Below are 25,082 nucleotides of genomic sequence, written 5' to 3'. Positions count from 1 at the left end.
TGGCTAGTTTGTTGTTATAGAGAGTGAGCACAGGAGTGAGGAGGTGAGGGTGTGAAGGGGAAAGAGAGAAGGCTTCATGCCCAGAACCATGCTCACAACCCACAGATCATAAATCTGAGCCAAAATCTAGAATCAGATGCTTAGCCAACTAAGCCACCCAGGTGCCCTGGCTAGTTTTTTGTTTGCTTGTTTGTTTTTGAGGATATTTGTATCTTTTTCCAACTTTATAGTTCTTATTTGATTTTTGTTTGCAGTTTTTACAGAATCAATTAACTGACTTATGCAATGAAACTAATCTTTTACTCTCATGTTAATTGATGCTCAGGTGACTGTCAGCTGCTTCATACTGAGAGGCTTTCTCTGGCTTACAATTTCTCTGTACATGTGTTTACCACCAAAATGCTCAGTACTCAATATGTTAAAAAGTCTTTCAAATTTTCACTGCTATCTACTTATCCTCTAGAGGGACTAGTTCACATTTACCAGTAATTTGAGAAGTAGTTATGGAAACATGAGCTCACTGGCACCTTATTTCCAATGTATTTGGTGATAATGTAGTGCAATTCACCAATTCATGTCTGGGCCACACCATAATCTAGCTCTAACGGTGGGAGCTGACCTCATTGGACTCTGATGCTTGGGTTCATAGTCCCAGATAGTCACAGAAGGGAGCTCTCTGGGATTCTTTCCATTTAATATTGTGCCATCTATGGTTTGGGACAGCATAATCACAGAACAATATTCATATCTTCCTCTTCCATCATTTTCTTTGGGAGAAAGGAGACAGAACACCTAGCTGAGCACATGGTACCAAAGCCTTGCCAACTGGCAGTGAAGTCACACGTGTGGAGCCTCCCAAGCTTAGAGTGCAGGGTTCAGTAAGGACAGCTTGCTGAACAGGTGGAACAGGTACCAAGACAGACTTGGATCTGTGTTTTAGTCTGAACAACCTACATCAGTGGAAAATGATTTTTGTTATTTGATTAGAGCTTTAGGCTTAGGCAACTCTCATTGTGATAACTCAGGCCTTTTATAACTGTTTTCAGAGGAAGAGAGACAAAGAAAACAAGGGAGAACAACTCTGACCATGGTCTAAAGCCAGGCTTCTGTCACTAAGCAATAAAGAAAAAAGCTCAAGTAGCCCTTGCATAAGTGGGAATTTGTGGTTTCTAAAGCTGCCCATTCCCCAAACGACTAAAATATGTTATTGGCATTTGGCACTGTTTCCTATGTTTTGCTCTCCTTAAATTTCTCTTTAAAAGGGTTTGAGTTTAAAGGCAGAACCACTGAAAAATGCAATTTAATCATAGAACTGTGAAAGGCCGAGTTAACCCCAGGATACCCTGTTTTGTTTTGTTAAACCAGAACCTTGAACCAGGCTTATTCCCAGGGAGTGCTAGGAAGTCCAAGGTTTGGCAGAAGGGAAGGAAAAGAGAGAGGCAGAGGAAAGGAAATGAGTAGGCAAGACCAGCCCTGGAATGGCACCTCCACGCACCAAGGGCTTCCCATCATCACCAAGTGACTCCATGATGTATACTGGAAAGGAGAAAGGGATGGGAAATTGAAGAAGGAAAATCCAGAGCCAAGGGCAAGAGTGGAAGGACTCACTGATGGCACAGTCTCTCATACCACAGGCTGTCATGGGACAGAACACTAGACTTCCAAGGGCTTCTTGGCCCCAATTCACTTTTTTAAAGGTTGTGTTTTTCCCCAGATTATTAAATTATATTCATGTCAGAAAATTTGGAAGTACAAAAAGTCACTAGGGAGAAAATAACTATCAGGCAACAGGGCAGAGAGGTTCAGATCCCAGCCCTTGGTAGACCGGAGTTTGAGGTCCCAGGTCACTGCTCAGCATCCTCACATACAGTGGGGGAAACAAGATCTAATGATGATGTGAGGATTAAATGAGATCACATACCTAGCCAAGGTCAGCTGCTGCTACTTTCATTAGTTACCATTAGCCCAGCACCACAGATAACAACTAGATACACATTTGGCTAGTTGGTTTTTTATTTTTTGTTTTGTTGTGTTTTGTTTTTAAGATTTTATTTAGGGGATCCCTGGGCAGCTCAGTGGTTTAGTGCTGCCTTCCGCCCAGGGCGTGATCCTGGAGTCCCAGGATCAAGTCCCACGTCGGGCTCTCTGCATGGAGCCTGCTTCTCCCTCTGCCTCTCATGAATAAATAAAATCTTTAAAAAAAAATAAAAGTAAAAACAAAATAAATATTTTATTTATTTATTTGACAGAGACTAGATAGAGCACAAGCAGGGGGAGAAGCAGGCAGAGGGAGAAGTAGACTCCCTGCAGACCAAGGAGCCCCATGTGGAGCTTGATCCCAGCACCGTGGGATCATGACCTGAGCCAAAGGCAGATGCTTAACCCAGGCACCCCGGCTAGTTCTTTTCTATGCATGTATTAGGTATAAAACGTGGCTTATTCTTTAGTATATAAATTATTTTGCTTTGGCTTATTAAATAATCTTCAGAGAGGCACTAGCTCTTTTGTCTTCTTGTAGAAAATTCCATTGTTATAGTTTACTCCTTTTCCTTTTAATTGGACATTTAGGGATTTCCAATTTATGTTATAAATAAATACTAAGATATACATTCTTGTATAAAATCATTTAGCTTCTGATTAAAGATAAATTCAGAAGAGGAATTATTATAGCGAGGGTTTGAACTTTTTAAAAGCTCTCGATACAGTTTACTAAATCTATACCTGCCAACATGGCAAGTTCTCCCTTCGGATCCCTGGAGAATTAGCCATTGTTTTTTAGATACATGAGTGCTCACACACAGACAGACACACCTTTCATAATTTTAGAACCAAAAAGAGATTCTTTATCATTGTTTGACTTTGCATATCTATTTCTTTTATTATTTGGGAAGCTAAACATTTCTTGTATGTTTATTGCTACATTTAAAAAAAATAAACTACATCTTTTGCCCGTTTGAGGACAGGCTATTTTTTCAGTTAGTTTGCATGATTTCCATATACATTAGGTTACATTAGGTGTCATATTTTTCCTAGTTTTCTTGTTTGCCATTTTTTTTTAAAAGAAACTTTTTTTTTTAATTTTTATTTATTTATGATAGTCACAGAGAGAGAGAGAGGCAGAGACACAGGCAGAGGGAGAAGCAGGCTCCATGCACCGGGAGCCCGACGTGGGATTCGATCCCGGGTCTCCAGGATCACGCCCTGGGCCAAAGGCAGGCGCCAAACCACTGCGCCACCCAGGGATCCCTTGTTTGCCATTTTTATATATAATGTTTTGAGAAACATAAGTTTCCAACTTTTAGGAGTTCAGATATGTTCATTTTTCCCTTTTGTCACTTATTTCTGTGGCTTTAAATCCTACAAACCCTTTCTCCATGTTTGAAGCAGATAAATAATAATTTGCATTTTCTTCTGTTAAAATAATTTTATTCATTTAGTAGTTTAATTTCTGGGATTCATTTTTCTTCATGGTATAAGTGAAGATTTAGGGTTTTTCCAAAAAAAAAATGACGAAGCAGTCATTTCAGCTCCTTTTTAAATAATCTGTCCTTTCCATGCTGACCTTTGATTCCATATTCATGATAATCTAATTACATGTGTGTCCTGGGGTCTATTTCTGAGCAATCACTTCTGTTTTCTCAGTAGTAATTCAAATCACCAGTACCAATCATTTGAATGAATTTTATGATCTTTTCATATCTAGTAGGACAAATATATCCTCATATTCTTGTTTTACAAAATTGTCTTTCTTATAACTACCCCTTTATCCTTCCAGATCAACTTTGGAATCACTTTGTCAACCCAATCTACTTTTTAAATTATTTTAATAATTGTACTGATTCCAAGTTGAAGTCCTATACTTTTTCTTAACAGTGAGAATTTTTAGCTTGGGACTTAAAAAGAAGCACATGTAGTTTAAATTTATGTAAGATTAATAAACTAAATAACTTATTTTAGGGACATGTGGGTGGTGCAGTCAGTTGAGTGTTTAACTCTTGGTTTCTGTTCTGGTTATGATCTCAGGGTTGTGGGATCGAGCCCTGTATCAGGCTCTGCACTGAGCATGGAATCTGCTTGAGATTCCCTCTCTCCCTATCCCTTTACCCCACACCCCTAAAATAAATAAATAAATAAATTTTTTTAAGGAATTAACTTATTTTATAATCTTAAATACAAGTATGATTGAATGATCACAATCAAAGCTGCCAAAACTTGTCAGGAGACAGTTGCAGAGTCAGGCACTTCCTGTCAAGTTATAAGACTTTTACAGACTGCACATTAATATTCATTGTTGAGGTACAGAAGGAGCTGAACATATACCAAATGTTCAGATGCTTCAATATTTTTTTATTCTACATAATCAACAAGAATGTTAGCTATTCCAATGATAAAATGCTTTTCAAGATCAGTTCAAAAATTGCCCACTCTGGCCTTTCTGGCTGCCCACAGAATTCATCGTCCATTGTCCTCATGTTTGGAGAGCTGACTAGCTCATCCCTCAGGAATTGTACATGTCCCAGGAGTTCATGAATCACACATCCCCTGGAGGCCCTGCTAAAGTGCATGTGGTGTTTAACTGGCAGCAACTCCTCTGCCCTCTAGGTTCATGCCATTAAGCCATAACCTCGTCTGGTCAAAAGACTTGCCATTGTGTTTGGACAAGGTTGCCATTTAAATGTTTGGTTCTGGGGACTGCAGTAGGAATATTCCAGAGATATTCCATTTCAGCTTTTTGAATGCAAAGGTTGAATGCACTTGGAAAGGCCCAAAATGGAAATGGAGCATTAATTCCTTAACAAATGATCTGTTTACATCTGTGGAAGGCAGCAGAGCACAATAGGGCCAGTGGTGGCAAAAAATGCCTTAGAAACTAGGTGACAATTGGACCACATACAAGAGCAGGACAAGGCACTGAAATCATCATACAGGCCTGAGTTCAAACTCCAGCTATGGTGCATATTGGCTCTCTGACCACAAGACAAGCCCCTGAATTTTTCTGTTCCATTTACTTACCTGTAAAATGCATAGGATATTACTTATTTTGGTCGGCAGCAGTAAGAATTGGAGATAAATATAGAAAGCATCCAGACACATACATGAGTATAGCAATAAATAGTTATTAAAATTAAAAGTGTCTCAAGGAATGATGAGGTAGGTAGGCACTGTGAGAGCAGGAGATGGATACATAGTAGATAAAAACTAGATTGAAAAGATAGGATGTACCTAGCTTATGGGAAGACCTTATAGGGCATATTAAGGAGTTGAGACCTTCTCTTGTAGGGCCTGAGGAAGTTTCAAGGGGTTTTCATTAAAGAAATACCAGCTGGGGGCACCTGGGTGGCTCAACGCTGGTTGAGTGACCAACTCTTGGTATCAGCTCAGGTCATGATCTCAGGGTCATGAGACCAAGACCCACATAAGCCTCCACACTCAGCAGGGAGTCTGAAGATTCTCTCCCTCTGCCCCGCTCTCCACTCGTATGCATGTGTGTGTGCACACTCTCTCTCAAATAAATAAATAAATCTTTAAAAAAAGAAATACCAACTCTAGGAACATACTGAAGTATAGTGGTTAGCACGGGGCTCTGGGAATCCAGCTCCCTACTCTATACATCCAAGCTGAGTGACCTTGGACATAAGCCTTATAAGCTTCAATTTTATCACCTACAAATTGGTTATCATAAAAATATTGACCTTTTAAGGTTCCTGTGCATAATAATAGTTATTTATTTAACGCTCATTGAGTGCCTGCAAATGTTCCAAGTGCTTGACTTGTATTAGCTTAAAGAAAAAATGAATTAAAAAGCTTAGGGCAGGGGATCCCTGGGTGGCTCAGCGGTTTAGCGCCTGCCTTGAGCCCAGAGGGTGTGATCCTGGAGTCCTGGGATCGAGTCCCACATCTGGCTCCCTGCGAGGAGCCTGCTCCTCCCTCTGCCTTGTCTCTGCCTCTCTCTCTCTGTCTCATGAATAAATAAATAAAATCTTAAAAAAAAAAAAAGCTTAGGGCAGTGACTGGCACAGATTAAGCAGTCACTGCTCTGGCGGTGGTGCAGCACCTCATGTCATTTTTATCACTTGGTCATATTATATTTTAGTAAGATCCTTCTGGTGATGGCATAGAGATTGGGTTGGCATGGTTGGGACTGGAGGGCAAGAGATCAGGGTAGGACAATAGTAGTTCCACACACATGATTAAAAATTCATTGAGTTGTACCTAAGATCTGTGCACTTTACCTTATATATGATACCTCAATTAACTGTATATAAATATTTATAATATAAAAAATATATAAATATATATTTAAATATAGATATTTTGCACTTTACCTTATAAATGCTTCAATTTAAATATATATAAATTTATCTTTTATATATACACATATTTATATATAAACATAAATTTATATATACATATATATTTTTTTTTACATATGCATATATAAAATAAAAATACAGCCAGTGAAGCATCTTGTCCCAGTTAACCTGAACTACTCTACAACTGCCTGGAGTCCCAATTAGCTGAGTGCTCTTCACTAGAAAAAAAATAATAAAATGAATTTTAAAAAATAAAAGAGAAACTAAGGGAATGAAGTAAAATCCTTTTACAATTACCTATGCTCCTGAAGAACAGAGAGCCCAGGGAAAACCAAAACCTCAACAACTCCTATAAAACTCTGACCTGCTTGCTAGTTTCCCTTTGCTAGAGCTACTGGCCATAGTAAATGACTACAGAAGAGTCATTTCTCTTCTGGCCTAGAGGCATAAGGATGCTGGAAGGGAGGAAGGCAGACTAGCAGGGTGGTGTGCAGGAGGAGGTTGGATGCTGGGGACCAGAGCACAGATGATCTGCCTTTGAAAAACTGGCTATTTAACAGGGTTTCCTTTCTTAGGAGCCTTTTCCATTTAGAGTTTGCCAAAACTCTGAATATGTCGCATGTGGGCCTGCTATTCAAAATACTTTTCTCTTTGAACCTGATCTTATCTAGGAATGTCATCCTGTTGTAAAATCCCAGTTTTCATTTTTTGCTTAAGGCCAAGTCTAAGGCAGTTGAGTCAGTACACTGACTTCTCCTTGGGTTGACACCAAACTACGCGGTAAAAATGTTCAAGCTGGGTAATAGACCTCGCTTGCACGGTGCTCTGGGTGGTATGGAACTACTGTGACCTCTGAATGTCTAGGGAATGGATTTAAAATATGTATCGATACTATTTCTCTTATTGACTACAAAAACACCATTTAAAACTATTGGAATTTAGGGACCAGCCAGGTGATCAAGATCAAATAATGTGCTTCAGGGGAGGGAGCCGTAAGGTCAGGTTATTTCTGGGAGGGCAGGAAGGAAGAAGCAGAGTTGCAAAAGGGCATTTAAAGCATTTAAGTTTTGTAGAAAATGCAATATGCATCCTGATTGCTTACTTGCTAACTCCCAGTTAGGTATTTAAAGAGATAAGATTAAATGTCTAGAATTCGGTGATAATTATGTAAACAAAAACCTGACCTTAAATTGCCTGGTATTAGATAGGGCTATTGACACTCCACATATCTTATAAGTCATTCTAATTGAATGGGGCAGTGTTACCTTCCAAAACCTAAAAGCGCCCATAAGTCAGGGAACATTCTGATTAGACACATAGGTCTCCTTAGATACAAGCATTAAGTCTAAAGCAGTCATGACAGGTTCACTGATAGGCAATTTTCAGGAACTTTTGTAAAAATATATTATCAGAGACAAGTGAAAACAGAGGCCAATATAAAACCAAAAAAATGAAAGTCTTCTGCATTTTTATAATGTTCACATATATGCATATGCAAATTTCACTTCTATATTTCTAAAGCCTTGCTTCATGGAGCTGTCATTTTTTTTTAACAATTTAAACATTTACTATAAAGGTGTTAACTCTCATTACTTAAACATAAAAAAAAAAAACCAGAATCTTTATACAGATATTTTGAAAGTACAAAAAGTCTAGTTACTTACAAATTGAGGTCTTGGGGACAAGCAGAGCAGTCTCAAACACGTCCAAAATGGCTGGAGAGAGGAAAGCAGACTGGCTTGAGGGTTTTATTGCGGTTAGGGGGTGGGCCTGGGTGAGGATTCCCATAGGAAGCAGGAAATTGGGTGGTTTGAATCTCCTGCAGGTGCTAAAGGGAGAACACTTGGGCTTCCCATCAGCTTACCCAGGTGTGGGGCACAGGAAAGGCAGGCGTGAGGCTAAAAAACTGTTGGCAAACCTCAAAATGGAAGTTTAACTCTGTATTACAAACATTATCCACATAGTCACTAATTTGTTCTCCCAGTGTTACCACTCAAATTTCTCTTCCCTCTCCACTCTTTTACTTCTAAGAAATGATCACCTTTGAATGTCTATGATAGATTTCTTTCCTTTTTTTGAGGTATGATGGATATGTGACATAATCATTTCAAGTATTCAACATGATTTGCTATTGTTGTATATTGAGAAATAGTCACCACAGCATAAATCACCATACATAATTAACAAAAAACTTTTTCTCCCCATGAGAATTTTTAAAGATCTATTCTCAGCTACTTTCAAATATGTAATACAGTTAATTATAGTCACCATTCTGTACATTACAGCCCCATAACTAATTTATAACTGGACATATGTACTTTTTGACTTTCTTCGTCTATTTTACTTACTACCACCCCCAGCAACCACCACCACCATGTTCTCTGTATCTAGGAGCTTGGGTTCGGGTTTTGTTGTTGTTTTAGATTCTACATTGTGAGATCATACAGTATTTGTCTTTCTGTCTGACATTTCACTTAACATAATGCCCTCTGGGTTCATCCATGTTGTCACAAGATTTCACTCTTTTTTATGGCTGGGCTATATAACTGTGTGTGTTGCAGTTTCTTTATTCTTCCATTGATGAACACTTAGATTGTTACTGTATCTTGGCTATTGGAAATAATGCTGCAGTGATCATGGGAGTGCAAGTATCTTTTCTCATTAATATTTTTGTTTTCTTCATATTAATACCCAGAAGTGGAATCATATGGTGGTTCTATTTTTAATTTTTTGAAGAACCTCCATACTATGTTCCATAGTGGCTGCACCAAATTACATTCCCACCAACAGTGCGCAAGGGTTCCCCTTTATGCCACATTTTTCACCAACACTTGTTATTTTTAGTCTTTTTCAATAATAGCCATTCTAAATGCAATATGATAGTTGACTGTGATTTTGATTTGTATTTTCCTGGTGGTTAATGATGTTGAGCACCTTTAATGGACCTTTTGACCATCTGTATGTCTTCTTTGGAAAAATGTCCATTCAGATCCTCTATTTGTTCTTTTAACAAGCTTTTTTTTTTTAATTTTTATTTATTCATGATAGTCACACACACAGAGAGAGAGAGAGAGAGAGAGAGAGAGAGAGGCAGAGACACAGGCAGAGGGAGAAGCAGGCTCCATGCACCGGGAGCCCGATGCGGGATTTGATCCTGGGTCTCCAGGATCGCGCCCTGGGCCAAAGGCAGGCGCCAAACCGCTGCGCCACCCAGGGATCCCTGTTCTTTTAACAAGCTTAATTCACTTTATTTTTTTTTTGTATAAAACTATGGGGTGGTGGGACACCTGGGTGGCTGAGTCAGTTAAGCATCTGATTCTGATTTCAGCTCAGGTCATGATCTCAGGGTCCTGGGGCTGAGCCCCACATTGGGCTCCACCAAGAATTTGCTTGAGAGTCTCTCTCTCTGCCTCCCCCTGAGCACCTGTGCTCTCTAAAATCAATTGATCTTTAAAACAATAAACAAAAAAACTATTTGGTGGCCACAGCTGGAGCCTGGATCCTCTGCACAGAAACTCTGGTGTGGGTCGTTACAAGATGGTCAGTAAATTCCTGATAGGGAGACTTGGTGAACACAGTCTCTTTTCCAGAGATCAGGGATGAGAGAGCTATCAGTCCTGGAAATGACATCAAAAGTAACCCAGGGTGAAAAAAAAAAAAAAAAGTAACCCAGGGTGGCAGTGCAGCCTCTTGCCAAGGTGTATCTCTGCCCATTTTTTAATCAGATTCCTTTTTTGCTGTTGGAGTTCTTTATATATTTTGTATGTTAACACCTTATCAGATATAGTATTTATAGATATCTTCTCCCATTCCCTAGTTTGCCCTGTTATTTTGTTGATGGTTTCCTTCTTCGTGTAGAAGCCTTTTAGTTTAATGTAATCCCACTTGTTTATTTTGCTTTTGTGGCCATTGCTTTTGGTGTCAAATCCAAAAAACATCCTCGCAAGACTGATGTCAAGGAGCTTACCACCTATGTTTTCTTCTAGGAGTTTTATGGTTTCAGGTCTTTTTTTTTTTTAAGATTTTATTTATTCATGAAAGACACAGAGACACATGAGAGACAGAGAGACATAGGTAGAGGGAGAAGCAGGCTCCCTGGGGGGTCTGATGTGGAACTCGATCCTAGGACCCCGGGATCCTGAGCCAAAGGCAGATGCTCAACCACTGAGCCACCCAGGTGCCCCTGGTTTCAGGTCTTATATTCCAATCTTTAATCCATATTAATTTTTTATGTATGGTATAAAATAGCAATCCAGTTCAGTTCTTTTGTAGGTACCTATTCAGTTTTCCCAGCACTATTTACTGAAGAAACTTTTTTCCCATTGTATATGTTTGGCTCCTTTGTCATAAATTAGTTGACTATAAACATGTGGGTTTATTTCCAGGCTGTCTATTCTGTGCCGTTGATCTGTTTGTCTGTTTTTATGCCAGTACCATGCTGATTTGATTACTATAGCTTTGAAATATAGTTTGAAATCAGGGAACATGATACTTCTGGCTGTGTTCTTCCTTCTCAAGATTGCTTTGGCTATTTGGGGTCTTTTGTGGTTCCATCCAAATTTTAGGATTGTTTGTTCTGTTTCTGTGAAAAATGCTATTGGAATCTTGGTAGGAATTCCACTGAATCTGTAGATTTCTTTGGGTAGTGTGGACATTTTAACAATACTAATTCTTATAATCTGTGAGCACAGATTATCTTTCCATTTATTTGTGTCTTCAGTGTCTTTCATCGGTGTCTTACAGTTTTCAGTGTGTGGGGCTTTCACCTCCTTGATTAAACTTATTCCTGGGTATTTTATTCTTTTCAATGCAGTTGTAAATGGGATTGTTTTCTTAATCTCCCATTCTGATATTTCATTACAGATTTCTATTTTTAAAGTCTGCCCTTTTCTCCCCCAACATACCACTCTGCAGAAGTAGTTTTCATTATTGTAGCTGGCCTATCTTCTTCTAGACATTTCTACACATTTACAAATGTTAATTTTTAATTTAATTTTTTATTTTTTTTGCAAATGGGATCAAGCAATACTATTTTTCTGCAGCTTGCCTTTTTCACCTAATAATATGCTGTGAACATCCAGGCCTATGTGCATATTGACTGCATATAAAGATTTACCTCATTTTTTCATCAGCTGCATAGTATACAGTTATCTTCATTTTTTTAAAGATGTATTTTATTTATTTTAAAGAAAGAGAGAGGGAGAGACAGTGCTCGTGCGCTGGAGCACAGGGAAGGGCAAAAGGAAAGAAATCTCAAGCAGACTCCGTGTCTAGCACAGAGTGCTTGGCAGGGCTCAATCCCATAACCTCAAGTTCAGGACCAGAGTCAAAATCAAGAATCAGATGTTCAACTGACTGTGCCACCCAGGCGCCCAGAGTTATCCTAATTTTTAACCAGTGCATCTTTTTCTACTAGAACCAATACTGCAGTAAACATCCTCATATATTTCCCTGAGCACTTGTGTGACTGTGTCTGTAGTGTAAATTAGTTAATATGAGACTGCCAGGTCAAAGGGTAGGCGCGCTTTGTACTTTGATAAGTACTGCCACTTGCCTTCTGAAAAGGTGAAACCAGTTTTTACTTCCATTCAGCATCTTAAGAGTACCTATTTTCCTACACCCACATTGTCTATATTAATATTTTTAATCCTAGCCAATCTAATAAAAAATAACTTCACACTATTGTTTTAATTTATATGCTTTTCCATTGTAAGTAAGGTTTAGCATCTTTTTTTGTTATTCACCATTTGTAGTTTTTGTAAATTGCCTGTTTATTTCATTAACCTATATTTATGTTATTAGTCTTTTCTCATTAGTTTAAAAGAGCTCTTTCTATATTAAGGAAATTGGCACTTTTTTATATAAATGGGAACTATCTTTCCCAGTTTGTTTTTGTCATGTCACTTTGTAAGTGGTATTTTGTAGTTTACTAATTTTTTAATTTTACATATTCACATTTATCACTCTTATGGCTTCTAAGATTATAAAATATTTGCCCCACATAAATATTTTTCTAACATTTTTCTCTAATATTTTATGGTTTTCTTTTTGTATTTAAATCTTCCAATTTATTTGCGGTTACTTCTTTTATGAAATGAGTTAGAGATTCAGTTGTATTTTTTCCACAATGTCTAACCAGTTACCCCAGCATCGTTTATTAAATAACCTATCTTTCCCCACTTTTATTGTATGGTAAGTTCCCATATATATTTGAATCCATATCCTGGGTATACAGATGTCCAGCATACAGATGCTACAAACACAGCAGATAATATTCTTGAAAAACAGGATGTATGAAATCATAATCAGTACTGTGCGGTAAGTGGTGGTTTACTACTTGTTGACTCCTTGAGGCAAGGAAGAAAAATTACCAGCTGTCTTAGGACAATGGCATGCAAGCTAATAAAGAGCACCTATTTCAGTTTATATGCAGGGTTGTTTTTCCTCACATCAATAACTCAGCAATTTATTAGATCACAACCTTCTAGCCAGAAACTAATTTTGGTTTCTCATTTAGTCTTAGGCATTGCTGGTCTCATAAAAGCTGTTAAGTAATAATAATTTTGAGCACTTATATTGTGCCTTTCGTCCGTAAGTGCTATCTAAACTTTAACTAATTAAATGCATTGATGAAAGGAAGGGATTTGCAGACGTCTTCGGGAAAACTGATATCTGGTTGCACACCTGTGAGGGGATGATTCCTAAAAAGCATTAACTCCCTCTTTGAATGGCACTCAGCAAGCAGAGGAATAAAAAGCTGGTGACATTATTTCACTTCTTTTGAAAATTTCCTTGGGTATCTTCTAATTAGTCTGGTTAAACTCACCTTTTATCTATCTCCCCAGATATTCCCTTTCTACATTCCTGGGGGTATTCAACAAGCTTCTTTTGATGTTTTCCCTGTTGGTTAATCACAAAATCATAGAATCTTCAAACTGAGAGGGACCCTTATTGATCCTTCACTTTGGAATGACTTCGTGCAATCCCTTTATTCTGTGGATGAGGAAGCCGAGGCACGGAGAAGTGAAGTGACTTACAAAAGGTTGCTCAGCTCATGGGGACACGCACGGCTGGGATGGAAACCTGGCCGCCTCGCTGCCATCTCAGCCCACAGTCAGCTCTCTCCTTTGTTTCTGTGACCATTTCAATTTTGCTTCTTACTATTAATTTTTTTTCCTGTTTCCATCCTTTCCCTACTTCTCCTTCCCTTTCTCTTGGCCTTTTATGTCTCTCCTATCCTTACGTAATCAGGTAATGCTGCTTTTATTTCTCCGGATATCTTTCTCCTTCAAGTGTGGAGTCTTTTGTTGTTTTCTGTTAAGATGTTTTATATTGGTCTCTACTTGAGCCCTCTCTGAAAAGCATACTTCTTTCATTTCTCCCATGTTACATGCATAGGTGGAGTTGTTCTGTTTTGCTTTGCTCTTTCCAGCTGTAGTTGCTTCTCCTTTTACGAAGTTACTTCTCTACTTTTGGTAAGTAGGCTAGGGTTTAACTTGATGTTAAGTCCATTTTTGCCACAGAATTTGGTGGTTACTTTAACCAGTGAATATCCTAGTAATCTAAGAATAATGTATTCAAAATCATATTCCATATTCAGAAAACAACACAAGATGTGACCATTTAAGAGAATTGTTATACGAGAAGAGAATATGTTGGACAAAAAAAGTGTTTCTATAAGCCAAAGGCAGGTCTAGTTTGGATCAAAATTGTGGGTAGATGTAGATAGAGATGTAGACAGTGCATCTTGCTTTCATGCTGGGACTGAGTCAGTTTAGAAATCCTCTGTTTATACATGGTGGGTCAGTAGACATCCAGGAACCTCAGAATTCCCAGGCTGAACCAAACCTAGGGGCTGCTCTCTGACCTCAGATGCCCTTAGAAGTATCCCTTCCTCGAATAGTGAAAGGTTGCTTAAACAGGGAGACTCTGGGTCTGCCGCCAATCAGCTGAGTGATCTTGAGTAGCTCACGGCATCACGGGGCCTTGGTTTTCTCAGATATGAAGTAAGGAAGCTGAGTGTAAAAGACCACTTAGGAAGTCTCCTTACTTTTCAGTGACTCACTAGTATCTTAACTAGAGCCAAAATGAACAATAGAGACCTAAATATGATTTATTTCAGACATACAACTAATTAACTCAATAGAGAAGTAAAACCCTGCTGACCATGGGAATTTTCTGGAACTGTCTCGATTTGAAATATTTTAATCCATTTTCCTCATAAATACATGTACTCACCCTTTGCAAATGCTTCCTCTGAAGTTCCTTGGGGTCGTGCCCATGGAGGCACTTTACCTAGTGCAGAAAAAATTCTCTGAAGTAGGCCCCATCCCATATATTTTTCTGAATAAGAAATTTGTGTTCTGGGGTTTATCTTTGCAATTCACTCACCAAAGGAAATTGTTTTTCTTTTATTCCCTGAGACTTTCCAGCAGGAAGCAAAATGCAATTTGATGGAAATGATGATGGCCATACCCTAATCTACCCAATTACATCAACACCAGATTAAATTATCACATAGTTTACAAAGTCTAAGTTGAAATTGTCACCTTTGGGAAGGGTTCAGATAATAGCTAATTGGTGACATCATAGTCCACCTGCAGCAAAGTGCTTGATTAGCCAAAGTTTCGGTCCTGTGAGAGGGGTGGGGAGCAGCTGATCAGAGAAGTTTTCTGTTTACACACCAACCTCCCAGCACTGAGCCATTATAAGGAGCTCAGGGACACCTGGGTGGCTCAGTCGGTTGAGCCTCAGCTTCTTGGTTTCAGCTTACGTCATGGTTTCAAGGTTGTGAGATCAAGGCCTGCATCGGGCTCTGCTTAACATGGAGTCCATTTGAGATTCTCTCCCTCTGCCCCTTCCCCCACTCGTGCTGTCTTTCTTTAGAAAAAGAAAAAAGGAGCTCAAAGGTTAATTATGGGAAAGTAGGGTTTTAACAAACTTTTTGAAATAGGAAAATCCCTTATACTACTTGTTTTCTTTTTTCCCCCCTTTTTAAGTAAACGCCCAATGTGGGTGAACTCACGACCCCAAGATCTGGAGTCGCATACTGTGCTGACTGAGCCAGCCAGGCGCCTCTAGTTATTTTCTGTTTTTAAGAAAAATAATATGGTGGTATGCTTTTTATTTTATATTTTTAAGGATTTACAATTAAGAAAAATTTAGAATTGAATGAAGATTCAGAATATTCTTACTGTTAGGGTTTTCAAACCTGAGCAGAATCTACAGACTGTTTTTTCCTAGCTCTCTACGAATTCACCTGACCAAGGTCACTGGACTTCACAGTACCCACCTGTTACAGCTGAGAAATGGCAGAGAAAAAATAGCAAAACCTTTCATAGCCCTCTGGCGAAGCAAATGCAAACTAAATTATATTTGAAATCATTTTACAGTGTGTGACAGTTTTGATTCTTTCATTTCATCAAGCTAGCTTGTTACCAATGAGTGGCAGGTGGCTTTGTTTACCGTGAATGGGGTCTTCTGGTTAGACTTTTAAGGAGGGGCCATTTGTCAAGTGCAACAGCCCTCTTCATCACAGTATTCCCAACAGTTGTCCAGAATCTAGATGTTACACAATGGCTGAGGAATGCTTGTATTGAAATGGAAGGTAACTTGACAAATCGGGGAAAGAATGAGCCACTGCATAAAGAAATTCAATGAGAAAGAGTTTTTCCTCTTTTCTTGCCCAAGTTACTAGTGGTCTGTCCCTCTCCCCCTGTAGATTTTGAATGGTGTTGTGGTGCCAAGGGAGTGAAGGTAACGGACATAAAAGAATCATTTGTGCCCTTTTCCCAATCCCACAGATCTCTATTGGCCACAGACCTTGAACATGACACTGCAATTTCCTGGTGCCACACATGAGTAATAAGCAGCTGTTTCTGAAACTGTGGTTTGGAGAAGGCAGCACTAGGTTATTTTTTAACTTAATTGTAATTTTTGATTGGTCTGCAAGAAAGTAAATCAAATAAAGTCTGTTGTCTTAGTCTGCAAGAAAGCCATAGGCCTCAAATTCCAATGCTGACCATCTTGACCAGAATAGAAAGGGGGGAAAATGTGTGTATCCCTGAGCTGGAAGTTCAACCAGGCAGCTTTCGTGGGCTGCAGTCACACAAGAAGAGTAAGCATATTTGTTATATTTGTCAGCCAGCTGGATGATGAAAAGTGACATTTGCCAGCTCCTTGAGTTTTAGAAGTACCTGAAATGAGTGAAAAGAATTGTAGAAAGATTGCAAAAGTAAAAAATAGAATTGTGAAGATACCAGCTTGATGTTGCCTTTTGTCCTTATCCTACCATGTGATGAGAAGACACGTAATTTTATTTATTTAAATTCAATTTGCCAACATATAGTATAATACCCAGAGCTCAGGGACACATAACTTTAAATTACAAATGAAAGTATATATTCTTTGACTACCTGACCAGTAAAATACCTCTCACATATGCACACTCTCCAAATAAGTCAATCAGAGTAGTACCTTCCTTAGTATAAGAAATTAAGTATAATGGAAAACAGAAGCAAACACTTTTCCCCCATTTTGGACATCTGCCTTTTCTCAAGGAGATAGGGCAGTTTGGTACAAAGAAGATGAGGAGTAGTCAGGGGGCTGGGAGATGGGGAAGAGCTACAGATGTCTTCTGCTAACTACTTTGTCATGATTTTGTTCACGTAGACTGGCCATTTGAGGAAAATAAGTGGAAGGATAACAACCTTATCTCAGAGTTCTATTTCACCTTCACTCCTGACATCCCTAAATGACCACCTGATTAACGGAAACCACAAGCCTGTTATGCTAAACATGGAATGGCCTTGTGACTTTTGATGGGTTATTATAAAGTTATATTAACCTGTGACTAATTACAAGCAAGAAAAGATTAAGAAAGATAGTTTCCAAGTGTTGCTAAGGTGTTATATGAGTGAGTCAAATCAAGCTTGAGGTGTGTTAACTGTCTTTCCCCAGCATCCTGCCTGGCAAAAAGAAGCCTTGTTCCTTTATTAACAGCAGTGTTGGAGGGAATGGAACTGACCGCTTTACATTAATTGCTACTGATTCCATCCAACAGAAAGACAATTTGATACCTTTTAAAAAATGATATGTAGGGTGCCTGAGGGACTCCGTTCATTCAGCCTCTGACTCTTGTTTTCAGCTCAGGTCATGATCCCAGGGTTGTGAGATCAGGTCCCGAGTCAGACTCTGCACTGGGCATGGAACCTGCTGAAGATTCTCTCTCTTCCTCTCCCTTGGCCCTTCCTCCTCCCACCTCTCTCTCTCTTTCTCTCCCTTTAGAAATGACATATTAAAAAAAGACCTTTCTTTTCTCCCCCCTGCTGTAAATCTCAAGTGTTTGAAAGTTGGAATGAATCTAAATCATCTAAAGTTTCTATTTAGATTAAGATAAATAATAAGCTATTATTTATTAATTACTTGCTCTAAGTTAGACATTATATCCAGTGCTTTCATTATATTAAATCTGATGCGTCCTTCGACCCTACGAGGTAGGTATTATCCTAACTTTTCAGTTGATGAACTGGGACTCGAAAAGGTTAAGTAATTTGCCAACATCTCATGGCTGGAAAGCGGATGAACTAGATAGAATAGGACTCAGATCAGCTTTGCCTTTTCCACTCTGCTTTGCTGTTTCCCAGTACCCAGAGACAAGTAAGTTCTGAGGGAATATGGAAAACTCTGTAATGTCAGCCTCTCTGGGAGACTCCCTGGTGAATCAAACTACCACACACCAGAAAAATACAGCCAAGTTGTCAAGCTAAAACTACGAAGGTTAGGTTTTGTTTTTCTTTTTTTAAACAAGCTTTGGCCAGTTTTATTAAGGAAGTACTTTTGTGGTTTTCTTTGTCCTGATCAGTCCTGGCTTGCTCTTAGTGGTATCAGAATCCCCTGGATCAACTCTAATCTAAATACCCAGTTTGCAGAACTTTTCCCCATGCCGGGCCCTATTGAAGACTGTTGTTACTCTAGGTAGTAACACTACCCGGGGAAGTGCTCCAATTTAGGGTTGACACAGAAGAGGTCTCATGTGTGACTTCTCTCAGGCTGTGTGGTTGCTGGCAAGCTTGTTGGCTTATTGGACATTTGACTTTTCCCTACCCATAGTCATTTTCCAGACCCATCGGCATCCTGGTGACCCTTTTCTACTTGGTTCTCATTTGGACCCTGAAGATAGTGGCTCCTTAGGCTTTGGTCTTCTGTGAGGCCATCCTCTTTGTGGTGTTTATGGAACATGTTCCTAACCTTAAGGCTCCACCAAGATGGATAGGAATTGGGAGTGTAAGTTGCAAGACTCTTGGAGGCAGGAGGAGGTGGTAGGGGTATAGGATACTTGATTTCTTTTTAAGCAATCATCCAAAGCGAAGATATATCTGATTTTTAAAAAGAACCAAGGAGATTTTTTTTTTTTGAACCAAGGAGATTTCATACTTTAGAACCTACTTCTTTGTGGTGATGAAACTTCTAGACCAGAAGCCAGAATGGATTCTGTTTCCAGTGCTGCTAGTAGTTGTATACAAAGACAAGCTTTAAACGTCCTAAATATATCTGTACCTATAGTTTTCTTTTCTATACTATTAAAGAAATGTGTGTACATTCTAAAATAAACGTATAGACTATTACCTCACTTTTCTAGAGGAAAAACTTTCAGCATCGTCAGCTCTTTGGAACATGGCCATGAACCCTACGCTAACAAATAGAGCAATTAATTAAGTATAAAGAAGCAAAAAAAGTTCCTGAACAGCTGAGCAGCCACCAGGTCCTCGCACTCTTTATGCTCTTCCCTAAATCACACAGAATGGTTAAAAATGTTTGTGACACAAAGACAACCCTAAGATGTGACTGCTGCTGGCAAGGAGGAAAATAGGAAGGCATCCTTGGTCAATCAACAAGAACTCATGTCCCTGGCAGAAGGGATATTTAAAACAAGTGTGAGACTCAGTCTTTGCCTTCAAGCAATTTACATTCTTAGATCGTTCCATATAAAATCACCATTTTATAGGTAAAATCACCGTTTTACATTTAGTATCACCATTTTTATATGTTCAATCTGGTTGGATAAGCAAAACAATCACGTTAAACAATAGTAAAGAGTACAAAACAGCATCAAGTTCTGAAAGTAAATTATTTGAAGCACAAGAGAAGTGTAACAGTTGAAGTAGCCAAAGATGGCTTTCCAGATGAAACTGACTAGATCTGAGCCATGAAGCCTAGGTGAAATATAAATATGTGTTAAGAAGTGAAACTTAAGACAGGAAATGACATGGGTGAAGGCACAAGAGCAAAAGTAAGCATATTCTACACAGGGAAAAGTTTTCTTAAAATGGAAGGTATGTAGTAAGAAATGGAAAATGAGCCTGGATAAATAGTATGGAATAAGTTAATGGAGACGCTTGCACACCAAGCAAAAACGTAAGCTCCAGTCTTATCTGGTTCACTCCTTTAGTGAGTATATAGGACATTGTAACTCAATATAATTTTATGAAATGAATGAGTGAACTTTTATTAATAACAAAATAAGAATTCACCAAGATTTGAAAGAAGAGATGATATTTGATAAAGATGATGTCCAAAATTGGTTAGTATATATGCTGTGGATGAACCAGAGGGAAAAGACTGGCTTCCAGAAGTAAAACTAGAAAATGATTTCATTAATCTAGAGAGGAGTGCTAATAGCTGGCAAGACAGGAAAAAGAGACTTACTTATACCAGAGATATCAAAAGAGAATCAACATGAACCTTGAAAACATTATGCTGAAAGAAGCAGTCATAAAAAACCATATATTGTATGAGTCTATTTATATGAAATGTCCAGAAGAGGTAAATCTATGGAGACAAAAAAAGATTATTGGTTCCTTAGGGCTTGGTGGGGAGGAGACAGGTTATGCGGGGGGGGGGGGGGGAGCAACTGCTAATAGGTATAGGGTTTTTTGCAAGTGTTGGTGAAATGTTCTACAACTGACTATGATGATGGCATACAACTCTGTGAATATGCTAAAAACCATTTAACTGTAGACTTTACATAGGTGAATTACTTGGCATGTTAATTGTATCTCAAAGCTGCTACTAAAAAGGAGAGGGAATTAATAAATGTGGTGAATGACTATATGTGTTTGATGGAGAAAACGAACCATTCACTGTAGACTACATAATTTCCTGTTTAATTCTCATGGAAATAGCGAGAATATCTGCTAACACCATTACATCAAATTATTTTAGGGTCACTGGACAATGAAATAAGACATGAAACATAAATAAGAGATATAACATTAGAAAGGAAGGGACCAAGTTATTACTTTCAGAAAACCCAAAAGAATCACCTAAAAGTGATTTGCATCCATGAAGATTCAGTGAAATAGTTATATATATAAGATATACTCAAATGTCAATATATTCTAAAACCAGCAATAGCTAATAAGGAAAAGTATTATATAAAAGTTTAACCCTAAAATAACCTAAATAATAGTGTGAGTTGCTTATACAGGGGAAAATAACCCAAAACTTTATTAAGCAATAACAAATGAAGATTTAATAAAATGAAGATATGGGTAAGGTCCTTTGATAGGGAGAATAAATATTATAAAGATACCAGTCCTCAGATTAATTTTTTAAAGCTCATTAAAGTCTTCCGATAGAAATACATTTACATTTCTGGCAGTGTAAATTTGGTGAAATATTTCAAGAGCCTTCAAAATGTTCACACCCTTTGTCTCAAGGAAGTTTTCTAACAGGAAAAAAAAAACCTTTATGCATAAGATGCCTAGCCTTCTCCTTTAGACCCTAGATAATAACTTTCTTCCACATATTCCCTTCTTACCCTCAGTTCCTCCAAAAAATCTTTACTCACCTGGTTTCTGGACTGTTCTATATCCTGATGTTTTCCCCCAACTGAGCTATATTTTGTTCGTGCATCTCTGAATGTGTCATTAACCTTGCTTGTTTAGGAAAGAGGAACATAAGTAAAACCAAACTCTGCTGAACTATTGTTACCACAATTTAGAAATAACCCTATGACACATTGGAAAGTGTTTACCGGTGGTTGGTATAAGATTTGGTAGTGGTTATTTCTTAGAAAGTGTATATCATGTGGTGGTATTAGGAGTACACGTTACTGGGGTTCATCAATGTTAATGGCTCTTGAGAAAATATAAATAAAAGGAGGTTGGCCTATGGCTTCATGAAAGAAGTGCAGAGGAGAGTAAGTAAAAGGATGGCAGAAAATGTACTTGCTTGACTCAAAAAACAGCCAGCATAATTTCTATTCTCTTTATTAAGAAAAAGAAAATCCACTCTTATAAAGCAGTGAACATTATTTTCTGTTCACTTTCTGTATCTTAATACAAAAATAATATACATTGTTTTTAAAAATGCAAAAAAAAACTATATACACAGTGAAAGATCTGCTTTTCCAACTTGTTCTCTTCATTTTTAAAACATCATGAGATTATTCCATGATGTGAAAGTATCCAGCTATTACCAGTTATTTCTAGCTATTTCCAAATTAAATTGAATCTTCGTTATGTCAAAATCAGCATGTATATACCCATGCATGGATGAGAAAGAAGGCAGATTTTTTTCATATCAGTTTTGAACTGCTGAAGTCTTTGAAGCTCATTCAGCATTACTTAAGTGAAAAGGGATCTGACTAACCATTGGTTCCAGACTCACGGATGTTTGCGGGCCAACAGGTAATGTAATGGTGGTATGCAAGCAGATTCAAAATAGTAGGACCTAGAAGGGGACAACTGTCAACCGCAGAACATGTGCTTCTGTGGGAGCAAGCAGCCCCTACTCATAATCAGGATCATCATCATGTTGGAATTCAGGCCTGGTTTTGCTAAATCTGATTATTTTTCCCAAAAAGCCCAAATTCAGGATTTTTCTGTGAAATCTCCCAGTTATCAAATTGGATCATTTTTTAAAACACTAAAATTAAAAAAAAAAATCCTCAGGATGAATGCAGCTCTCAGACTGTCAAATTGCAATCTCTTTATATTAACATACTTATTATTAGCACCAAAAGAAACCTATTTTTCCACATATGTTACATGTTTTGGGGAAGATGGTAAAAGAAGCTATACTATTAACTCATCAGAGGATAGGTATTATTGAATTTACAACATAATATTCTACGTTAATGTTTACCTTGCATGTTTTCTAATCTTGGGAAATCTACCCCATTCCTCTAATAGCACACCATAACAGTAAGTTGGTCTATGAAAGTAGCGTTCCCCATTTGTTGGTTCTCAATTCCCTATATCACGCTACAGTGAAAGAGGAATACAAAAGAAGTTTCAACATCTTCATTTTCCAACCTCCAGCGGTTTAAACCAGAGAGTTCTTTTGGAGTGAAAATACTGTCTTTTCTTTCTCAGAGTTGCTGAGAAATTATAATTAGAGGTTTTCCTGTTGTGTAAAGGAAAGGAATTCCAGTCTTCCTGGGTCTGCAAGACTTCTGTTCTCAATGGACTTGCTTCCCTGTCCCATTTCTCTTTCTGCAGGTAATAGAGGGGAAGCTGGCTCCATTCTTGGGCAAGGTCATTAAATTTGCCACCTCACACGTGTACAGCTGCAGTCTCTGTAGCCAGAAGGGGTTCATCTGTGAAATCTGTAACAATGGAGAGATCCTCTACCCTTTTGAGGATATTTCAACAAGCAGGTACAGAATCTCTTGTCTTATAAAAGTATACCTTAATATGTCACATGAAGTTTTATTTGGTCAAATCAGGCCAACTTTTAGTCAAGCACTGTATCTCTCTTACCTTGTATCAGATTTCCCTTATTCGAGGAGAACATTTTTTACCCTTTGGTTTCCTGTATTCATTCCCAGCTCACTTCACTATCTTTATCCAGAATGAGATAAAAGAGTTGCAAAAAAAACATCACCTAACTCTGCCTTCTTAGGTAATGAAGAGTGTTTAGATTCATTTTTAGAGTGAAGATCAGGGAAGAAGAATCCTCACAACATTTCAGGGCCAAATGATAGGCAAAGGGAAATCGCAGTTTCATAGCAATGCTAAAACTGGACTGACCGCCAGGAATAAAACTACAAGACACTGGGGAACAGCTGTCTGGCTCACCACATGCGTTTCTCCACAGATGCGCTGCAGTGTGGTGATGAAAGTTTTAGGATCCAAAGGAGAGAAAAGTGGGAGTTTATGTGGGATTATTTTTCTAACCAAAGTAATATTTGGGCATCATCGCATTCATTGATTGATGGATGATTTTCTTCTCCCGCTAACTTGAGAGTACGGTTTTTACTATTGCTTTTCTTGAATCACAAAATGATACATATCACTTTTCCTTTCATTCCAAAAGCATCATAGAAATATATACTGTTTATGTGTCTGTGCACTGGCTTCTTTGGCCATGAAATCATGCTTCATTTCCCACCCAGCAGGGCTCACTTACACTGTGGTTCAGAACAGAAGGGGAGGCATGTAGCCAGGGAGAGCTGAAGCATGTAGGGTAAAACTAAGATATTAAGAGTTGACTCAGCTCTTCTGGCCTCTTCTTAAACCCACAGACTCTTTGTAAACATACAGGAACTTGGGTTGGCTCCACACACAGAAAGATACACACACACACACTCCAGCCTTATTTCCTGAGTACAGGTACTTAACTCATAGCCTAGAGATTATAGACTTCTTAAAAATGTACACCACACAAAAACTTGTACACAGATGTTCACAGCAGTATTCATAATAGCCAAAAAGTGTCCATCAACTGATGAATGGATAAACAAGATGTGGTATATCCATATAATGGAATATAATCCAGTCTGAAAAGGAATCTGATACAGGCTGCAGTATGGGTGAACCTTAAAAACATTATGCCAAGTGAGAGAAGCCAGACACAAAAGGCCACATATTTTATGTTCTGTGTATATGAAATGTCCCAAATAGGCAAATACATAGAGACAGAAGGTATATTAGTAGTTGCCTCGGTCATGGGAGAAACGAAAAAGAATAACTCCTCATGGGTACTAATTTGTTTTAGGAGTAACAAGAATGTTCTGGAATTAGACTGTGGTGATGGTTACATGGTCTTGTGAATACATTAAAAATCACTGAATTATATACTTTAAAAGAATGAATTTTATGGTATATGCATTAGATCATAATCAAAAGTGTTTCATAAAAAAATTAAAAATTAAGTTAAAAATGCTTCCAACTGTATAAACTATATGCTGGGTCACAAAAAAAAATTCAATAAATTTTTTAAAAGATTTTATTTATTTGAGAGAGAGAGAGAGAGAACACAAGCAGGGGAGGGAGGAACCAGGGGAGAGGGAGAAGTAACTCCCCACTGAGCAGAGAGCCCAGTGCATAGCTCCATCCCAGGACCCTGAGATCATGACCCGAGCCAAAGGCAGCTGCTTAACCAGTAGCCACCCAGGTGTCTCATGAGTTTCAATAAATTTTTAAAAACTGAAACCATACCAAGTATATTCTCTGACACATTGAATTAAGATCCCCAATAGGAAAAAAATCTGAGAAACCCTCAAATATTTGGAAATTAAATCAAACAAACTAAAAATTTATAGTCAAAGAAGAAATAAATTACAAGAGAAATTTTAAAATATTTTGAAATGAATGAAAATGAAATATAAAATTAAAAAGTATGGAATGCAGCTAACATAGTACTTAGAGTATAACCTATAGCTATAAACATATCATGAAAAAACATGTCAGAAAAAAAAGAAAGGAGGGGCACCTGTGGCTCAATGTTTGAGCATCTGCCTTTGGCTCAGGTTGTGATCCC

At 38.1% G+C, this 25,082-nt stretch overlaps 1 protein-coding gene across 3 annotated transcripts in view; it reads left to right on the top strand.

The window, feature by feature from the left end:
* Positions 1-25,082, top strand: part of PLEKHM3 (pleckstrin homology domain containing M3) — a 173,666-nt gene that overhangs the window by 124,163 nt on the left and 24,421 nt on the right. For all 3 annotated transcript variants that reach the window (XM_055345361.1, XM_055345359.1, XM_055345360.1), the window contains exon 7: positions 22,820-22,977. In XM_055345361.1, the coding sequence (XP_055201336.1) occupies positions 22,820-22,977 (158 nt within the window). The remainder of the gene's footprint in view (positions 1-22,819; positions 22,978-25,082) is intronic.

The sequence above is a fragment of the Nyctereutes procyonoides genome, unplaced genomic scaffold (assembly GCF_905146905.1).
Source record: "Nyctereutes procyonoides isolate TBG_1078 unplaced genomic scaffold, NYPRO_anot_genome, whole genome shotgun sequence".
Classification (NCBI taxonomy): domain Eukaryota; kingdom Metazoa; phylum Chordata; class Mammalia; order Carnivora; family Canidae; genus Nyctereutes; species Nyctereutes procyonoides.
Note: the sequence above shows the minus strand (reverse complement) of the source record. Positions and strands in the feature narration are given on the sequence as shown.